This window comes from Gigantopelta aegis, chromosome 4, assembly GCF_016097555.1.
Source record: "Gigantopelta aegis isolate Gae_Host chromosome 4, Gae_host_genome, whole genome shotgun sequence".
In the NCBI taxonomy this organism is placed as follows: Eukaryota; Metazoa; Mollusca; class Gastropoda; order Neomphalida; family Peltospiridae; genus Gigantopelta; species Gigantopelta aegis.
In genome coordinates, this window is record NC_054702.1 from 17,514,958 (window position 1) to 17,536,471 (window position 21,514).

Genomic DNA, 21,514 nt, shown 5'->3' on the forward strand with positions numbered 1-21,514 from the left:
AGCATAGCCCTACTTTATGGCTTGTCTAATAAAACATGCTAAATATATTCATCAGTGTAAATAAAGTTACTATTCCTAGTACAGCAGTTAACAGCATTATTACACACACGCACACACACACAGACCAAACATAAACAAATATCACACACACACCCCCCCCCACACACACACACACACACACACTTTATTAGCAAATAGTGTTGTACAGTTTCACTCCCACCTACAGATTAGTAATAAAGTGACAAACTTGGGACCAGTGTTATTTTTATGTAGGTACATTGCCACATTTGCACTATTTCATCAGTGGGGTCGAACTAATTTGCTGTTAACTGAATCGGGGACGAAACGTCTGGTACCCACATTAAGACTGGCTATCGTTCTGCATTACGCTTACATTACTATTTTCGCAGCAAAATCTAACAATGGTTTGTAAAAATTTATATTGGTTTAACTTACTTGAATAAAACAAGATCGGTAGGTATATTGATTAATTAATTAATTCACATTAATGTCATGACTGTGTCACAGATTAATGGTAGCCAAATAGTATTTAGTGAAATGTTGCACATGAAAGTATACGAAAAGAACTTAAGAAGAGAATTGTGGATTCGTTTCTTTTGTTTTCGTACGATCGCAAGTGTTCTGTTATATGTTCAGGTTTTACACACCGTGGCGAAGTTGCATGAACCGATGTCTGCCCCGTAGTAATTATATGATATTTAAAATGAATACATAAACTGTATAATAAGTAAGACAAATGTCATACATGGCTTCAGTTTACTCGAATGTCAAAAACATTTTCATTGGTCGGCTGTTGACAAATACAGCCAATAGACAAACGTCTTAGTAATAGCACGAAACAGTCGATAATACCAAGTTCAGGTTGCAATGGAGAATGCAGAATGATAAACTCTGTTTAATAAACTCGGGATTTAAAAATATAGAAAATGACAAATATATTCAGAAATAGTTGCTTCCCAAAAAAAAAAAATGATAGTGAATTTGGAAAAAATTCCGGATATTTGGCATTAATTCCGGAATTCCGGATATGGGTTAAAAATTCCGGATTTTTTCGAAAAATCCGGAAAGTTGGTCGCCCTGCAGTGTATCTTTTTAACTTGGCAAAATGAGTGGAATGGTGCAGTTGCAAACATTTTCATTCCTGCAAGCCAGTCCTGAGAGAGTGGCAGTCCTCCTACAGGAAGTGCAGGAAGGATGAAATAGTCTTGTGTTGTGCTCACTTTGGTCATACATACTTGACTCATTCATTTATTCTGAACCTTTGTTGAAATTTCTTTGTGATACTAAATTTTATTCTAAATTTTAATGTTACCTACATTTGTATCTGTGATATTTGTCTTTTTTACCCAGCTCTTTACAGTGTTTTAATATAACTATTGAATTTTTATATTGATGTAGATCATCACTTCATCACTAAACTCTAAAGTTATATCAGCTGGGAACATGGTATGCTTACCATACTAAACTTCAAAAAATTACATAATTACATTAAATGGGACATCATTATATCAAATGGGATGTCATTACATAAAACAGATCATTATACAATTTTATACAATTTATTACTATTATTGGCTTCATACAGAAAATTGGCTACATAAAATTTTAATAAAATATTCAAAATATTTTCTATAATATTGGATAATTTAATCAATATGATGTAAGTAAATGTGTAATTTAATGGTTAAAAAGCTGTAATACCTGAAAATAACTTACATGGCTCAATAACTAGAACCATGCCTTGAAAATAACTAAAACATTTTTTAATTTAAAAAAGCAGCTTTATCTTGATATTTTCCCCTTTCCAGCTTGATGTCATGCGTCTAGACATTCAGAATCTGCCCACGACTCAGCTGATGTTGGAGAACGCAGTGTTTCTCATGCAGGAGGAGAGTATAACAGCCTGGCCAATGATCTGTGACCCGACGTCTCGCGTTCTCAACTGGCTGCACTGCTACTTCAAAAACACAGAGATGGTCGAGACAAAGTATCATGTGAGTTGAGCATTTTACAGTATGACAGACCAGTAACTTTATTTTGGTTCATAGTTCTCTTAAAGTGGTAGAAAGCTGGAGGCATTAAATTTTGATGCATTGTTTACCACATGCATTATAGCTTGACAAAATTGGCAGGTATAACCATTTTTTAGCAAATTAGAACTGAAAAATCCAAACAAATATTGCCTAGACTATTTTTGTAGTTGATTAAACCAGTATGCTGGGGTTTTTTTTCTTATTCTTGAAGTGGAATAAAACAAACCTATTTAACTGTGTATTTCATTATATTATTTTCTGATTACCACATTTATCATCAAAACAAACACTTTTTTGGTCCATTATATATGATATCTAATAGACTTGACTTCTTTGCAGTGCTTCTTATATTGTGTATTGGTTTAATATTTAGGAAATGAGATCACAGCTTGAAAACTGCTTGGCTGATGGTACTCCACTCCTTGTAACAGACTGTGATATCACCGAATTGGTGAACGACAGACGATTCCGAGACACCATTCGTTCCAGCTACAGGTTTATTGGTGGCAAGTCTCGCTTCAAAGTCATTGTGAGTATCATGCAACTCTGTTTTTACACAGTCTCCTGTTTTTGACTAGGTTAATTTGTTATTAGTTTTATTTAGGATGTTAATCATTTTCAGTTTCTACGAATTTTGTATTATTTTGTCAATTTATTATCCTCTAAAATGTGTACAGGGATAATGTACTACACAGCTCTTTTGTTTAGTGCTTTCAGAATTAGTTTTTTCATACATTTAAAAGACGAGAAAATAGACCATTGTAGTTGTGCTACAGCTGGTAAGAATGAATAATGATGAAAGTTAGAATATAAGACTCTATCATACGTGGGATAGAAAAAGTACACCCAAGGTGGTCAAACTTTCTATCACCAAGGGTGTACTTTTTCTATCCCACATGACTGTATATGATGGAGTCTTTTTCTCTCATTCATTCAGTAAATAAACTATTATTTTAAAAGAACAGACAAAGATGGCTGAAAAAGTTAATTTTTTATTTTACTATTTTATCGTAAATAAACTACATTGTCATATTTGCTGTGTTTGTTTTATGTGTTAAATAGAGAATAATACATGAGTGGCCATTAGATACCATTTATCTCACAACAAGTTGTTTTAAAATATATCTTAACGAGTGAAAGCAAGTTTGATACATTTTTAAACAACGAGTTGTGAGATAAATGGTATCTAACGAACACAAATGTATTATTCTATTTCTTACATATCCTCAAAAAACAGGTTTTAAGCAAATTTTAACATCTTTTTCGACTAAAAGATATTTACAACCCTTTGCACTTGTAGCTGACTTATGCATCACAGACACATGATTGTCAGGTTAACTATACGTCATAGTGCAATCGATTTCCATTGTGTTGTTTTTCATTGGATATATGGCATTGGTGAGCTTTATTATTATTAAATTATTAAATGTTTTATTTAACCACGTACTCGACACATTTTATTTACGGTTATATGGCGTGTGACCTGGTCATCACCTAGGAGCAGCCTATTGTATGTCGTGAAATTGTTAACACGCGTACATGTGTAAACAACTATGTGTTACCATAAATAACTCATGGTGTTCTCACCGACCAGTGTGTAAGAAATAAAATTTAACACTACAAATTAATAAGATAAGTTATATAATGAAGAATTTAATGACAAAATATTGATTTAAAATTGTTGGCTGATGACCTCACATCACCATCTTTCATTAATATGTCATATTACCAATGATGTCATGTTTAGCACAAGCACATGATATCCCATGTGCGAGAGAAATTTCTTAAATAGCTTTCTTTCATGCTCTGTCCTATATACCTGAGGATGAGAGAAATTATTTTCAAACTGTGTTGCTACAATCTAGGTTGAGGATTATGGGTGACCTGAACTTATGTCTGTACTTGCACACAACTTTTTGTTTTCTGCGTCAGATATATGATAGAGAAAATATAGCATTGCAGTTGAGCTACAGCTGGTTCATATGAATAATTTGGAAATTAGAAATGATTTTGCAAATTGTGTTTGTACAATCTGTAGGTTGAGGACCATGAGGTGGAGTGTGACCCGAACTTCCGTCTGTACCTGCACACAACCATCGAGCCGCACCAGCTACACCAGCATCTGGCCGCCTACACGACCGTCATGTTCTTCCAGCAGAGTCGCAGGGACATGGAGGAAGAACTGCTCAACGCATTCATGTCGCAGGAGAAATCTCGACTGGAAAACGAGAGAACCACTCTCAGACTGGTCAGTCAACTGTTAATGTTGAAGAATAATGTTTTCATAAATACAGTATCTTGGTGCTAGTCACTTTGTACATAGTTCTTACCTTTTGTGACACCCAATAGCCGATGTGTATTTTTGTGCTGGTGTGTCGTTAAACATTTGTTCATTCAATTGTACATGGTTCTCAATAAGCAGTCGAAGAATATTAGTTTATCTTTTTAATGTAATTGAAGAATTGTGAACATTATACGAGTGTAACAACATGTTGCTAATCACTTTGAACATGGTTCTCAATTTAAGCAGATTCAAAGAATATTTGTTCATCTTTTTAATGTATTTGAAAAATCCTGAAAATTTTATAAGAGTGTAACAGCATTTAGGATGTTGTTATTTAGAACAGACATCACAAGAGCTGGTGATTTCAAAGAGCCATACTTTAATCATAAGACTTGACAAACATAGTGAGTGATGTGATACCGTAAAGTCTAAGTTAACTGATAAGTGTTAAAAGAGTGTAAAAATAATTTCATAAAGCTGACCATAAAAACTATTGTTTCCTGACTCACTGTTTTTGTTTCTGTTTTTAATTATGACTTATTTCATTGTAATATTAAAAAAATTAAATGCTTCCTAATTAGGTTAAGAATGTTTTAATGACCATGTCATTACCGTCTTTGAGATATAAATTGCCGTAGGTAGAGAGCATCACCGATGACACTTTTGTGCCGCCGGTAAAGAAGCTCAACAATGGCGAAATGTATACACCTGGTGTACATTATCTGGCAATATTTAACATTTGCACATTTAAAAGATGTCTGCATATAACAAGATAGCCTTTCAGTCAGGTTTATTTTCTACAGATGTCTTTTTAAAAAAAACATTGCCATAGGCAGGCTCAAAATTGCTGTGGTGGACTGTTTTACCCTTTACAGTTCTTTAAAAAATTGCTGTGGGAAACAAATTCTTAAGTTCGAGCTCTGAATCATTACATATATCATGTTATCTGTTTTACCCATCACTTCTGGCACCCTTGATTTGTAGTGCATTTGGGTTTTTTTTTATAAAATGATTTTTGTTCAGGAAAAACTGGAGAACATGGAACAGTTGCATCAGCTGGATCAGCAGATGAGAAACCAGCTGTCGAGTGATGTCCGACTCATGAATGACCTTCAGGCCACAAAGAGGTTGGCTGACCTCATGAAGCAGTATGATGAAACACTGGAGAGGTAAACACCCACACTCATTCAGGTCTTTTTAAAGAATTAATTTTTCATTTATTTGTTTACAGAATTAATTATAATTAATTTACAAATTTTAGACCAGTCGTAGCATGACCCTTCTGAGGGAAAATTATTTTGTCATGATTTATTTGATATCCATTGTAAATTTCTTTTCAAAACACAGACATGTCACAATTGTCATATGCTTGCTATTTATTTGTTGCCAATTAAACATTAAATTCTTTCTTTTACTTGTACATTGTACATTAAAGCTTTTTTAATATTAATTCATATTGTCTTTGTTTAAATGGAAACAAAAAACCTTTTTCTGGAATTCCAGATTTTAGTGCTACTCTAGAACTGTTTCTGTCTTTGAAGACCCTGCAAAGTTTTTTTTTGCTCAAGATAATTTTCAACTCTTTTTAAAAATAACGTACCTATATTGTGTTTCTACTGACAGTGAAAGTCGCGTGGAGGCGAATGAGAGTTCCATTATGAAAGCCCGTGAGATGTACCGATCGCTGGCCCAGCGAGCTGCAGTATGTTTTGACACAGCTCAGTACATGAGAGAACTGAACCCCATCTACCAGAGCTCCTTCAGCAAGTTCCAAGCTCTCTTCCTGTCCGCGGTCAGTCACTCAGAAAGGTTAGTCGTGTTTGTCTCACCTGATAAATAAAAGATAGATGTAAATATTACTTCATTTTAACTTGATTTATGTGCTCATATTCATTTCAAGTTCAAACATTTTGTCCTGGGAATACATTTCAGCTATTTGGTTTATCTGTCCATGACAGTGTGTTAATGGTTAGTATTTAGTGATTAATGAAAGAGAAGTCAGGTTAAAGACCATACATCCTAGTACGAACCCAGTACCTACCAGTCTTAAGTCAGATGATGTAACTAATACATTACTGAGGTCAGCTATGGGTATTTCTTCTTTGACAGCAACTACAGGTGTTCTTTTTCTGTCAGCAATGTTAGCTTATTGTGTTTAGTTATATAAGTTTTTATCATTTAACTTTGTTTCCCATCAACTACTGAACATTCACACACTGGTAGTGGATCAAAGAAAAACACAGTTTTAAAAACTGATCAAACCTCAAGAGTGTTCAGCATTAAATGGAGAAAAATGTTATATGTGGGACTCAGTGTGAATGTTAACATTAATGAAGAAACTGTTTTCAGGTCTGCCGTGAAAGCTGTGATAGAGAAACTCACTTACAGTGCCTACACAACATTTGCAAGGTCTCTACTTGAAAGAGATAGACTTATTTATGCCTTGCTGCTTGCTATAGAGGTGAGTTGTGTTAACTGTCCTTTCTTCTTTTTTGTTGTTAAGAAAAACATTGATGATGAGTGTAACATTGAATAAATGTTTAGCAACACCTTGGCAAATCTGTATATTGACTCTTAGTGACTCCTGAAACTTTTTGTTTGATACCAAATAATGAATACAGAAACAAATTGTCAAAAAAACTTGTTTGATACAAATAATGAATAAGGTGAACTTGTCAAAATTAATTTTGTTGGCTGTATAGTCCTGTGCGAGAAGGGTCTTACCTCCCTTGAGTGAGTTATGCCCCTTGCCTACATTACACTTCTGGAGAGCAAATCTATTCAATGTGGCTAAACCGTGGCTGCTGAGAACGGCAGCTGGTCAGGTGATTTGTGACTAATCACTACAGTGGAATATGTTTTAGTGGATTAAAGACTGATATTATTATGACAAGTTATACAATAAATATATGTCAAAAAAAAACAACTTATTGTGATATTCAGGTTTTGATTTAGCCGCTACACAAGCCGTACAGAACGGTTGTCACACAGGACGTTTCACAGGAATATGTTTGACAGGATTAAAAACTGATATACACTGTATTAGTACAGCCTTTTTAATGATAAATAAATATATAAAAATAATGAAAAGTGTATGTCTGCCACCCACGACGTATTGTGATATCCTGGTATTGATACACACGCTACACAGACCATATTCATAAAATGGTCGTCATATGATACTAGTACAAAAATAATAAAAGGTGTATCACAATCGATAGCATCTATAATATATATAAATACACGCATGGTTGCATACACACACACACACAGGCCTATATGAAAGATATCTGGAGTAGGGTCACAGTCTCTATAGTAGAGGGAACCACAAGCCATACTTTTACCTTTATTAATGCTGAGTTGGACAAAAGAAACCATACACTTTTGTCTTCGAGTGTGGGGTTCCTACGAGCCTATTAATATATATATATATATACACACAGTGTCAGAAAAAACCCCTCTTATTTCTCCGGCAAGATTAGGGCCTGCCTATTCTATTTGGGTAATAAACTCTAGCTATGCCTGTTTAATTTGCAGCAATCTATGTATTTTATGATTTTAAACACATATTCAGCAACTTTTCTGTTATTTTCAGGTTGAGGAATCTCAAAACCGTGTTGGTCCTGGTGAGAGGGAATTTTTGATCTCACCAAACTACAGCTCGGTCGTGATGTCTTCACTGGGTTTTACCCAGTCTCCAGACAGCCGCATCGTGCAGGCCAAGAAACCATTTGACTGGATGACTGATGACCAGTTCCACAATCTGCAGGTGCTGGCCACACATCTGGAGTGGTTCCAGGAGATGTTTGACCGCATGCCAAAAGATGGCCGCGAAACGCAGTGGCGGAACCTCTGTGAGTGCGATCAGCCTGAAAACATGCCACTGCCAGACAAGATGGACGATGTGTACAAACCTTTACAGAGACTGTGTGTCATCAGAGCAGTGAGAAGTGATCGGATCATTCAGGCTTCAACAACATTTATTGTCCAGGTCCTTGGAAAACAGTAAGCCAATGTCAATTAAAGTATACTGTCATAATAGCTTATTAAGAACATTATTTATGTGGTAATTCTATTAATTAGTGAATGTCTTCCCTATTTTAAGGATCCATAGCAGTTATAATAAATTATGTTATATATGTACAATACAAAATGCTGATAGGCTTGAGTTACAAGACTGACTTCCATTCCTGAATTTTTCCACCATTCTATAGAAGTAATGTCCTGCCAACTTGTTACCTTTAAATCTCACACTCAGACCTTATTTTAATTACCATTTATTAGATACCTCGTGGCTCCTGAGTTAATATTCCATAACTTTTAATGTACAAGCCATGATTGTTTTGACATCGTTCGTTATTAATTAACAATGTCAGTGTTTTGTCTTTAATGAGGGTTTCCCATGTACCAGTCTCCATTAGAAGGCATCAGACTGATTTTTTGCAGCTACTACTTCTGCATTGCTGCCTGATTTTTATGCTTATAACATACATCACCTACTGTTCTCAAACAGCGTCCATAAAAATTATGCATACCCATTTCAGTGACAATAACCTATTAAAGGTAATATTGGTACTTGTAGATACATTGGTGATGTAGCCATCGACCTTGCCACCATGGTAAAACAGAGCAGTCCGACGATGCCGATCATGTTGCTGTTTTCTCATGAGTCTCAGATGTCTGCCAAACTGTTTACTGACTTCGCCAACAAAAAGCAGATGAAGATGAGCATGATCAACCTGACAGACAGCAATGCCACCACTGAGAGAGCAGTCAGAAGACACATACTGAAGGGAATGACCGAGGTAATTACCATCTACTTATTAACCAGCATTTGTCTTTTAGTAAGTAGGTAGGTAAGTAGCTTTATGTGCTCATATACCACTAGGGTTTGGAACATGTCCATCCCAAGTCTGACCTCCGATAAAATTGGGGGCCTGACTCGGGACTGTCTTTTAGTGACAATTACTTGAAATACAGTGCAGTTTACTTGTAAGGTTAGAAGTTAATGTGGGTTTAAAGGGAATGTGGAGTATTAATGATTATGTGGATGTGTTTTAGTCACACCTCCTACAGCTGCTACCTTTATTAAGCAGGCATCCATCTAAAGAATTCAATTTACTCTTCAATCAAATAATTTAATGTAGTGCAAATTGACCTGTTTTAAGGTGGTCACTTGCCTTACTTATTATTATCTTAATTATATTATTATGTAACAAATTTTTATCAGATACATAGTGAATACAATAATTTTTACTGTTTGTTAGTAAAATTAATTATAGCTTGTGGCAAATCAATTATCACAATGGCATTAGTGTTATGCCAAATTTATGATTTATATTATTGTATATTGCAGTTCTTCAATTCTTTCCATAAATTTCACTATACTCATGTTCATGTAATATCTATATATGTTTGCGTTTCATTTTATTTTCCAGGGTAGCTGGGTGCTTCTTCACAATGCTCATAATGCTACCAGTCTGCTGAGCTCGATTGAATCCTTGCTGGCCGAGAACCCAGAACAAACAGATCCTCAGTTCCGACTGTGGCTGTCATCTCAAGTTCCTTCCACGTCCAAGTCAGGTGACATTAACATCCCTGTCAGGCTGCTGCAGAATTCAGTTCGAGCCATCATTGACTCGCCTAAGGTGAAAATGCTGAGAGTTTTGTAATAATAGTTATTCTTGTTATCTTATATTTTGTTAGTTTTTTGTCTTGCTTTTCTTAATTGGTCTCTGATATTTCTGGGAGGTAATGGTGTCAACTTTTATATGGACTCTTTGTTAAGTTTTCACATTTAGCTCTGACCCATGCAATTGAGAAATTGGCAACAGAAAATGCTGTATTTTAAATGCTTATACTATGATGCCTGTGTGTTGGCATAAATGTTGGCAGCTGAATGTTGATGTGAATTCCAGTGATTGTAGCTCCATTTTATTGCCACAAAATAATTCAAAATAATTAAAATTAAATAATAATTGCACCTGTAATGTTTTGGTGGGGTTTTTTAATTTAAATTAATTTTGGTATAGGTGTTATTTTCTCTCCAATGTTTGCATGTACCTTTGCATTGATCTTAAGAGCTGCAGACTCATTAGTTTTGGAAGGTAGGTGGTTGGCCCACAGCATTGAAAACATTTGAAAAATATTCTTCTAGGCCGTGTCTAACTTTAACAACCACAATTTCTAAACCTTCTTTTCCCTTGCTGCAGGTGATGAAGGACAGCCTGGTCCGCTCGTTCAGCTGGATGGAGCCGGACATCTTCAAACAGTCCAGTCGGTCTGAATGGCCTGTGATGTTACACAATCTGTGTTACTTGCACGCTGCCATATCACTGAGGTCCAGGTTTGGACTAGGAGGCTGGAACACTCCAACCGATTTCCATCAGATTGGCTACAGTGAGCTCTTGGTAGGTAAAACAAGGACTGGGTTCATTATTAGGATGGAGAGAGGGCTGGAGAGTCATTTTGCTTGGTGCTGCAAGCTGAATGTTAAATAATTGTTAACATCTTTTTTATTTGTTGTTGCTAAGTGTCTTATATAAATGGTGGTGATCTAATGGAAAATATTTATCAGTTCAAATGATCATATATTAGACATGAATGGACAGAGGAGGTGGGCCACTGCCCCAATAATGCTTGACTTTTGTACTTTTTATGGCATATTTTTAAATATTCCAAGATATATATACTTATAAATATTATCTGTTTTATCACTTATGTTCATATGTTCAATCAGATTGTGCTTTATAGACAATGTTATTCAAAGCTAACAGTGGTGATCCCAATGTTATGTACTGTAATGCTGACTTGTCAGATGTTTATTTCAGGAATCGATCAACTACACAGTGGGTGAATTCAAGGAGCCTCTCTTCATGGTTGGTCCAGATGGAGGACATGTTTCCAGGTCAATCTCTTGGACCGGCATAAGATTTATTTTATCAGAGGTAAAAATATATTAATAAAAGTTGTATTGTGTCAGAGGTCAAGAAATATATTGTGTGAGGTTGGAAGATGTATGGTGTCAGAATTCAGTAGATTTTTGTCAGAGATTAGTAGATGTATCAAGAGGTCATCAAATGTATTGTCAGAGGTTACTATAGTTTGTCCCATCATTCTGTAAAACTGTTTTTTGTAGATAATTTCAGTCTGGTTTGAATTACATGTAAGAAGACAATTAAAGGCGTTTTGGGAATAATAAAAAATTATATTTCTATGTGCAACTTACAAATCATTCGGCACAGAAATAAATAATTTGTAGTAAATTCCATAGCATGAAAAAAGTATTTTTGTGTGGGACGGACTATAGATGTATTGAAGATCAGCAAATGTATTGTGAGAGGTTAGTAGATGTACTTTGTTGGAGCTCAGTAGATGTTTTGTCAGATGTTAGTAGATGTCTTGTCAGATGCCAGTAGACTTATTAAGTAGAGGTCCTTACCTCTTAGACCAGAGATAAGTAGATGCATATATATTGTTTCAGAAGTTAGTAGTTATACATGTAGGATATTAAACGAGCTTCCATTTCATATCAAGTGAAATTATTTTCAAGGGACCATATGGGTAATAAATAATGTTACAGAGGAGTAAAGAGAAAACAAAAACTTAAGAACATGATTGATGGTCAGTAAATATAAATGTTGATGACAATTAACTGTTTACTTTATAATTACAGCTGGTTTATGGCAGATACGTAACTGACAGCTTTGATAGGCAGTGTCTTAGTGCCTTAGTCGACTACTGGATATCCCCAACAGCTATCAAGAAAGATTTTGAGGTTGCTAGATGTAAGTTGGTTTCATCTGTCTAGTTTTTCTCCTTTTAATGTTTTTTTTATGTATAATAGAGAAATTTGTGCACTGTCTGCACTGATGAGTGTGCTTTGAACTTAGTACTAAAATATCACAATCAATTGAACAAACAATGTAGGATTTTGTACTTGAAATACTGATTTATTATTAACCTGATTCAATTTCAAAAATACAAACTGAATATGAACTAAATTAACAAAAAAACTACAGTTGATAGTTATTGTAATTGTGATAAATGTTATTAAACAGTACTAAATGCCTGGACTTTTTCCATAGTGCAAAAGCAGTAGTAACTAAGGTTGATTGTAGTCACTTATGGTCAGTGTCAAGGTTAGTATAGTTACGGGTATATGTGCCTACAAAAATATATAAAACAAACTATACGCAGATCCCCTTTTACTTTTTGATGGACCGTTCAAAATTTCGCCCAACTTCCTTCACATAGCACCATACCACCCTCCGCCTGTTACCGGCCCCGGTCGGACTGTTAGTGCTCCCTTGCACCTGCCAGTGCAGGTGGTCCCCCCTCAAACCCAACCCACCCCTTTCCTGTCCTGGACAGAGGAACCAGCCGAGGCCAGCACCTGTACCCATGACAGCCATGCGCTACAACAGCTTGTTCTTAATGTGCACGTTAAACACTGACCTGACAAAAATATTTTGCCCATATAAGGTTCTAGACTCGATAAATGAACAAATGTTTATCTGACTTAATTTTGTATCTGCATACAAGAACTCTGGTTCTATTGTAAATTTAACAATGCAATTTAATAGTAAGCTGAAGTTGTCATGAAACCTGGCTACCATTCACAGAAAAAAGTTATGCTTTTATAGTAGATATTTCTAACAGTTGTTATAATAATGTTTTTAAAATGAGGTTAAAGGCTGCAGTCCACGAAAGAATTGTAGTTAATGTTAATTGTACTGACTTTATAGTAGGTGATTTTTACGGCTGGTACATGTAAGCTTTACAACTGATCCACAAAGCAACCTTATGGTAGTTGGAAGTTCCCTGCTGTTAGTTACCAACTATTTAGAACATATTGCATTTATCAGGGCGACCAACCTAATGGAAATATTTTTCCAGAATTTTCTGGCATTTTCATTTTTAAGCGCGCGAACGCCCTTTTCAAAACAATAGTTTAAAGCACGCGAAAACGCCATTTTCAAAAATGTTAAAAATTATTTAGATAACGCCATATTTGACATATTTAAAAAAATAACAACAACCAAAGAGATACATAACAATAATAAAAAAATATTATTTATTGGAATATGTATTCAATAATAAAGTATAAATCAATCCACATAAGTGGCAGAATTTTTCTACTTCCTTTTTAAGCATAGCCCTACTTTATGGCTTGTCTACTAAAACATGCTAAATATATTCATCAGTGTAAATAAAGTTACTATTCCTAGTACAGCAATTAACAGCATTATCACACACACGCACACAAACACACAGACCAAACAAAAAAAATATCTCCTCCCCACCCCCACCCCCACCCCACACACACACACACACACACTTTATTAGCAAATAGTGTTGTACAGTTTCACTCCCACCTACAGATTAGTAATAAAGTGACAAACTTGGGACCAATGTTATTTTTATGTAGGTACACATGTACATCGCCACATTTGCACTATTTCATCAGCGGGGTCGAACTAATTTGCTGTTAACTGAATCGGGGACGAAACGTCTGGTACCCACATTAAGACTGGCTATCGTTCTGCATTATGCTTACATTACTATTTTCGCAGCAAAATCTAACGATGGTTTGTAAAAATTTACATTGGTTTAACTTACTTGAATAAAACAAGATCATTAGGTATATTAATTAATTAATTAATTAACATTAATGTCATGAATGTGTCACAGATTAATGGTAGCCAAATAGTATTTAGTGAAATGTTGCACATGAAAGCATACGAAAAGAACTTAAGAAGAGAATTGTGGATTCGTTTCTTTTGTTTTTGTACGATCGCAAGTGTTCTGTTATATGTTCAGGTTTTACACACCGTGGTGAAGTTGCATGAACCGATGTCTGCCCCGTAGTAATTATATGATATTTAAAATGAATACATAAACTATATAATAAGTAAGACAAATGTCATACATGGCTTCAGTTTACTCGAATGTCAAAAACATTTTCATTGGTCGGCTGTTGACAAATACAGCCAATAGACAAACGTCTTAGTAATAGCACGAAACAGTCGATAATACTAAGTTCAGGTTGCAATGGAGAATGCAGAATGATAAACTCTGTTTAATAAACTCGGGATTTAAAAATATAGAAAATGACAAATATATTCAGAAATGTTGCTTCCAAAAAAAAAAAAATGATAGTGAATTTGGAAAAAATTCCAGATATTTGGCATTAATTCCAGAATTCCGGATATGGGTTAAAAATTCAGGATTTTTCGGGAAAATCCGGAAAGTTGGTCGCCCTGATTTATTCATTGGTACCACACATCCATGAAGTAACTTAGCCAGTTTCTTTACAAGGCAGTAATTGCCAAACGCAAAAGATATGATTTTCTGTGAATGATAGCCATTATCTTTTGCCTTAGTGACCTGAGCCTCATTCCATGTGTTGTCGTAAATACATGTACCTACCATAGCAACTGCAATTTTTTTTCTACAATCATCAGCTTGTTCCACGATGCATAGTAGCTTATTATTGTCATAAATTACAGTGAAAATTTACAGTTGAAAGCCACTAATGTAGATGTAAAATGGCAGTTAGACAATGATTTTACGATTTTCGTAGAACGTTATAAACTCATTGGTGTTAAAATTTATCTAATATACATAAATACAAATTTATCAAACTCGATGTTCATTGAAAAAAACATTATATGCTGTGTGATCTGCACATGAAAATATGGGAGATGACTCACATAATGATTTTATAGTAGATATTTATGACAATAGTAGTGTTATGATCATTTTTTTAAAATGGGGTCCAGGTCCCATATTTCCAAAGCTTTCTTAGCACTACAAAAGCTTAAAACCATTAGAAGCTATGATGTCACTGGTATGTGCTAGAGTGACATCATAGCCTACAATGGTTTTACTGTTTTGCAGCGCTAAGCTTCGAAAATCCCTAGCCTAATTGTTAAGACAAAGGAAAATGACTACCACTCACAGAAAAAAGTAATTATTTTTAGTAGGCATTTATGACAATAATAGTGTTGTGATAATGTTTTTGAAACAGGGTCCAGGGCCCTGTTCCACGAAGCAATCTTAGCCCTAAGATCACCTTAAATGCATAGCTATTAGCTACCTTATGCACTAAGGTGATTTTAGAGCTAAGATCGCATCGTAGAACGGGGCCCAAGTCATTAGGACAAAGAATAATTGTTCAGTCCATTAAAACTGCTACATTGAATTGTACATGTACATCAGAGACGAGTGTCTTCGTAGTACTTTATTCATATTCTTAAATGTCATTTGTAGCTGTTAGAAGAGAATACAAGCCAAACAAGATCACTTTTATTTTTGTCGAACCTAAAGGTATAAATCAAAGTGCATAGAGCTTTTTTTTGTTTATTACTTTCTTGGATTTTTGGTTTTTTCATTCTTATTTTTGTGTGTTACTTTTTAATATTGTTATAAATTAATATAATTGCATTTTCTTATATTAGGAAATTAAAATTAAAAACTGTTGACATCATAGAATATAGCATCTTAGAAAAAAGTTTAGTTTTTGAATGTTATAATGCATAAAACTAGTTTGCTTAGATTGATAGTGCATAATTTTTAGTATTTACATACTAAACCTTAGAAATATATATTATTTTCCATTTCTTCTAATTGGATTGAAGGATAAATAAAATAATTAGTTACTGCCTATAGCATTTTATCTCTTTTGTGGCTAAAATCCGATATTCGATAAAATTCCTCATGGTTTATTTTTGTTAAAACCTTAATTTTGAAGTCAAATTTCCTACTTAAAATTTTAACATTTTTATCTATCTTTAATTTTTTTTAAATGAATCAACATTTTAAGGCAGTAAACAGTTATTTTCTATAAATCGGGTATCTTTTCACCAATGTTACATTTTTATCTGGGTTTTTCTTCTTTTTGTTGAATTTTCTTGTTATGATTTTCTTTTAAATAAATACTGTAGATCCAGAAATTAATGCGATCATAATATTAAAGCGAAAAATGTGATTTTGTGTTATTTGCATTAATAATATGATGCATTTATTTCTATGTTTTGTCCAACAATAGTCCAACAGGCTATGTGCCACATACTATTAAAACAAACAAAGATTAAAGTTATAATACATTTATAAAATAACTGGAGCACAATTCATCATAGGCAAGACAGACTACATGTAATTGTCTAATAGTCCAGCAAAAACTGACAAGATTCATCGCGCATGAATGGGTTTTAGCATGCTAATCCTGAGGTCGACCCCTTCTTTGGTTTTTACTGTTCATGTTCGCTGCAACTTTGTCAACATATCTTAGGAAGATATAGTTGTAATGGTACATGTATGCTAATATTTAGCCAGATTTATGTAACTACACATGATATGTAAATCATTACTTTGAGTTGATCTCACCAAAAACACTAGTGCCTAATCAGGTTAATTGATATGTAGACTGACAGGTTAGTGAGTTGATCTCATTGAAAACAGCTATAACTTGGATTTAACTGAAAAAAGTACACTGACGTGTTATTAGGAAAGAATATTTCATAGGGAGGCTACTCGCATTAATTTCATGTCACATTTTAGTCTGCCCACCATCACCCGCATTAATTTAGGGACACATTAATTTCAGGATTTACAGTATGTAGTATTTTTCTCTTAACTATTTATTGTATTTAGAAAAAAAATTTGTTCGGGGGAAAGGAAGTTAAATAATATTTATTTGTTTGAATCACTGGAATAGGATTTATCAACAGTGATCAGCAGTGTCTATATTAAGATGTTATAAAACAAAGCTAGAAGACTGTAATATAGCCTTCAATATTAATAAAGGAGAGGGGGAGGGTGTTGAAAGAGACAGAAAAAGATAGTCTGAGACAAGACAGAACGAGAGAGAGAGAGAGAAAGAAGGAGAGAGAGAGAGAGAGAGAGAGAGAGTTTTGACGGAGAAAGATAGTGTAAGACAGAGAGAAAGAGAGGGAGAGGAAGGAAAGAAAAGTTTTATTTAACGACACACTGAGACAAAAGGTTGAAGGACGCAGAGAAAGATAGTGTGAGAAATAGTGAAGGCGATGATATCTTTATTAAATTTTAATAGTTTGAATCATTTATTAGCAATAATACAATTTTGAGTACATTTGTTTTATTGCTTCATTCTGAGTAAATTTTTTCAAGTAAAACGAAATGTATTGCTTCATAATGAAATGATTGATGTTCAAAATGTATGAACCGTAACATTTTTTTATTTGCAGTAAAGTACCGCCCCCCGCCAGTGTTCTTCAGCTCCAATGTACGGCTGAACACAGTGATTCAGGCACTGGAGAATCTCAACTACCACTTCCTCGACACAGCAGAAGGTTGCCATCTACATCCCAGTGTAGAGGTAAAAAAACCCACCTAGCTGTCAATAAAAGTAGCAAATAAAAGTTTGTACATGATGTTACATAATACTGGGTAACTGTAATATTATGTTAATATTAATATTAGCTATATGTTGTGTTATTAAAGATTATCTATTCAATGTCAAAATTATATTCTGGGAGCAAAGCCAGTAATTTCATATTTGATCAGCCTAGCTCCCTAGTAAATTAGATGTAAAGCATAAAAATATATTACATAGGTGGGACTGCTATTCCACATGAGGAACAAATGACTGACTACAACCAGTCCATCACTTCATCTATGTGTCATATAAAAATGTCTCTTTCATTTTTAATGTATTAACCTTTTCATATCTTTGCTGAAATGACATCATGGACTAAGACTTATCATGAAGTCATACAAATTATTCATCCATGTGTCATTAAAAATGTCTCTTTAATTTTTACTATGTAATGTATTAAGCTTTTCATGTCTGTGCTGGAATGACGTCATGGACTGAGACTTTTCATGAAGTCCAGTGCTGTAATGTCCACAACATAATTAAATTGATGGCGTTCAGCAAGTAGTCACACTACATCTATTTGTTAAGCAACATAAACAATATACAAAAACTATACTTTTTATAAATAGATGATTGTTACTTACTAATAATCAAGGTGGTTACAAAGGATGTTGGAATGTTGTCTTAATATTTGATGTTTATAAATTAATCACAGTAATGATCCTGTTTGCTGCTAGTTATCTTATTTAATTTTTGTTTTGTTTCTTTAGTCACCAACAAATGATGAAACAAACTTGGTGGGTTTGTTTATTAGTTGAAATTTATTTCATTTTTATTAAGCAATCTTAGTTTAGTATGATAGTACATGTACAGAAAATGTTATGGTGGACTAATTAATAAGAATAATTATTTAAATGCTTCAGTATTATCAGTGTAATGTATTACAAATAAACCTTTGGTAAGCATGAGGTATAATTTGTTATTCATAATGTATAATATTGATGATACAAAAATATATACGGTAATTTTTGGAATTCAATGTCTTTCGTTAAGGCATTGCCTCATCTTTATAGAATTTTTTAATGGGTGTAAAAGCTGAACACAACTACAGCTTTATTAAACTTTTCATGTTAAAAAATAGATATTTCTGACTGCAATTATCCTATTACATTTTTTAAATCTGTAGTTTGATTTTTAAAATACTTTGCAAAAACATTACATGTTTCTTTTAAAAAAACAACAACATATGTCCACCCTACAAGATTAGCAAAATGTGGGGATGGGGGTTATTCCACTTTCTTAGTTTGTTCAGTTAGTTTTATTTAATTATTTTGTCTTTATTCTAAATGCTTTAAGATGCAATAAAAACCGTCTGTAATATGAATTGTTTTTTACATTTTGCTTTTTAGCTTCAATTTTAATTTAATTTAATTTAATCTAATTTTAAAGTAAACTGATTTTTATATTATAATAATTCATGTCAAACGCTGAAAGAAACAGATATTGTTCAATAGGCAACATAGTCATAAATAAAAACATTCTTTGCTAGCTTGATTTACATATATATCATGATGAAGGAGTTGAATGTCCTTATCATAATCAGCGTAATGCTGAGTAATACAAACTTGTTACCAGTATTTCCAAAGACGAGGGGCAAAAAAACTGAGGGGATGTATATTTTTCCTAAGGGGAATGTGAACTTCTTATTTACTTCGTTGGGATATTTATTTCATTGCTTCAAATTGTAGTAAACATACATTTTCTCTACATTATTTTTGCTTAATTAAGTAAAATAATAATAGTTGGGATGTTTATTTCATTGCTTCAAACAGTAGTAAACATACATTATGTATAACTTGAGTGATAGGTATATTTTCTCTATATTATTTTTGATTAATTAAGTATTTTGCTATAGTAATAATAGACATTTGTTTTAACCTGAATACTAGCATATGGGCACTAGTGGGGGAAAAGTATTACCTTTGATTTTATATATCATGCACATCTATTACCACACACAACTATTAGATATTTTTTATTATGCAATTTTTAAACATTAGCTTCATAGTGCTTATAACTGTCATGTGCTAAATAGTATGGGTAGATTTTATTACAATTGTCCCATTGTTTTAAATCACTGTCATTCTAGATTAATATGCATAGATCTGGTTATCATCAAATATGCCAGAATTATTACAATATTAACATAGAATGTGACTCCATAGATATCCTGTGTTATTTTATATTATATGATACATCTTTTAATTAAATACTCTGAATCATGTACTAGAATAGTTATGATTCCTTTTAACATGGGTAAATGTTTTAAATAAAATATAAATACTATGTCACTTAAAATTGTTTTAAGAGGTCATATAATGATATCTCATTAACTCATAATATTGGCTAGAACTCTACATTTATAACACATTCAACAGTTTCGTTGTAAATCTCAATTTCATACTTTGAATTAATCTTTTCCTGGATGGAGATTTGTGGCGCTGGTGGAGTTTGTGTTCTGGACAAATGTTTTTTTGTGTTTTTTTTTTTTTTTGGGGGGGGGATATGAGCATATTTAAGTGTTGCTAGACAATAGGCTGAGAGAGGACTAAGTCTACTGTTCTGTGGTAAGGTAGGTAAGTAGGTAACTAATTTAATGTGCTCATATACCACTTGGGTTTTGAACACGCCCATCCCAAGTCCGACCTCTGATATGATCAGGTGCCTGTTCTGTGGTAAAGTGCATATAAAATGTCCCTTACTGTTGACCTGTAATAAAGATTAGCCATGTTGTAGCATTACATAGGGTTTTTCTGTAATAATGTTGAAAAATGTCCAATAATCCTTGCAAAGTTGCAGTGTCATTTAAATGTACATTTTTATTTTGTTGTTGATGACTCTGTGTGATATGTATTTTAAACACTTTTTCTTGCAGACTCTGCTAGGAGATGACCAGTATGTGTTTACAAGACTAAACAAAGTTTTCGATGTGATGCCATCTTCACCCAGCCTCAGCCACAAACTCTTCCCCAGACCACCAAGTCCATTTATTGGTTAGTATTAATTTTCACATTCTCCCATGTTCGCATTTGATTTGTGCTGCAGAATGGCATGTGTTTTTATCCAGTGATTCTCCTTCCTCTTCAGGTTCAGGCTTGTCATAATTCTAGTCAGAAAATATATCAGAGATCATGTCCATTTTTTAAGAATTGTGGATTTTAGTGTTCTCAAAAAGTGTTCCGGTCTTTGATGAAAAGTGCACATGAACCTCCTACTTTTGAAGACCATTCAAAGTTTTGTGGACCATCTGTTTAATTATGTGTTTTTGCTTCATCTTACAGGTCCTGCCCTGGCCGGCGTCAGCACACAAAGTAACAACCCCGCTGTTGTCGGGATGGGCACATTCTCTACAGCCAGCTATGCCACCTTTAAGATGAGGAAAGATGTAGAATTGTGGGAAATCTGCCATTCCATGCTGTCTAAAGTACCAAAGGCTTACAACAAAGTGAGTGGATACATATTTTGATTTGGCATTATTTTTATCACCAAAAGAGAGACAAAAATGTCAAAGTTTGTAATGAATATAGTGGGATTTAATATTATATATGATACTAATGGTATATTGTGAATATTTTCTAGAATATAGACGAGAAAAAATTTAATGTCAGTAATTTGTTCTGTTATTTTTGTTTTGCTTGTTGGAATTACCAGTGTTTAAATATCCAATATTCACCGATTAAACCATTTGTTGGAGGTATTATTAACATATATATATATTATTTCTTTCTTTCTTTATATAACGTTTATCCATATGAA

The 21,514-nt window shown here is 33.7% G+C and overlaps 1 protein-coding gene across 16 annotated transcripts in view; it reads left to right on the forward strand.

Annotated features, from left to right (window-relative positions):
- LOC121372756 (dynein gamma chain, flagellar outer arm-like) overlaps positions 1–21,514 on the forward strand; it is a 141,385-nt gene that overhangs the window by 113,456 nt on the left and 6,415 nt on the right. For 10 of the 16 annotated variants that reach the window (XM_041499253.1, XM_041499257.1, XM_041499258.1 and 7 more), the window contains 17 exons: positions 1,830–2,015; positions 2,428–2,583; positions 4,093–4,302; positions 5,362–5,507; positions 5,962–6,147; positions 6,688–6,799; positions 7,934–8,343; positions 8,921–9,143; positions 9,777–9,986; positions 10,551–10,748; positions 11,169–11,285; positions 12,014–12,125; positions 15,613–15,669; positions 17,568–17,698; positions 18,469–18,495; positions 20,634–20,751; positions 21,040–21,203. In XM_041499253.1, the coding sequence (XP_041355187.1) occupies positions 1,830–2,015; positions 2,428–2,583; positions 4,093–4,302; positions 5,362–5,507; positions 5,962–6,147; positions 6,688–6,799; positions 7,934–8,343; positions 8,921–9,143; positions 9,777–9,986; positions 10,551–10,748; positions 11,169–11,285; positions 12,014–12,125; positions 15,613–15,669; positions 17,568–17,698; positions 18,469–18,495; positions 20,634–20,751; positions 21,040–21,203 (2,763 nt within the window). The remainder of the gene's footprint in view (positions 1–1,829; positions 2,016–2,427; positions 2,584–4,092; positions 4,303–5,361; positions 5,508–5,961; positions 6,148–6,687; positions 6,800–7,933; positions 8,344–8,920; positions 9,144–9,776; positions 9,987–10,550; positions 10,749–11,168; positions 11,286–12,013; positions 12,126–15,612; positions 15,670–17,567; positions 17,699–18,468; positions 18,496–20,633; positions 20,752–21,039; positions 21,204–21,514) is intronic. The other 6 variants (XM_041499264.1, XM_041499267.1, XM_041499268.1 and 3 more) reach the window with 3 other exon arrangements.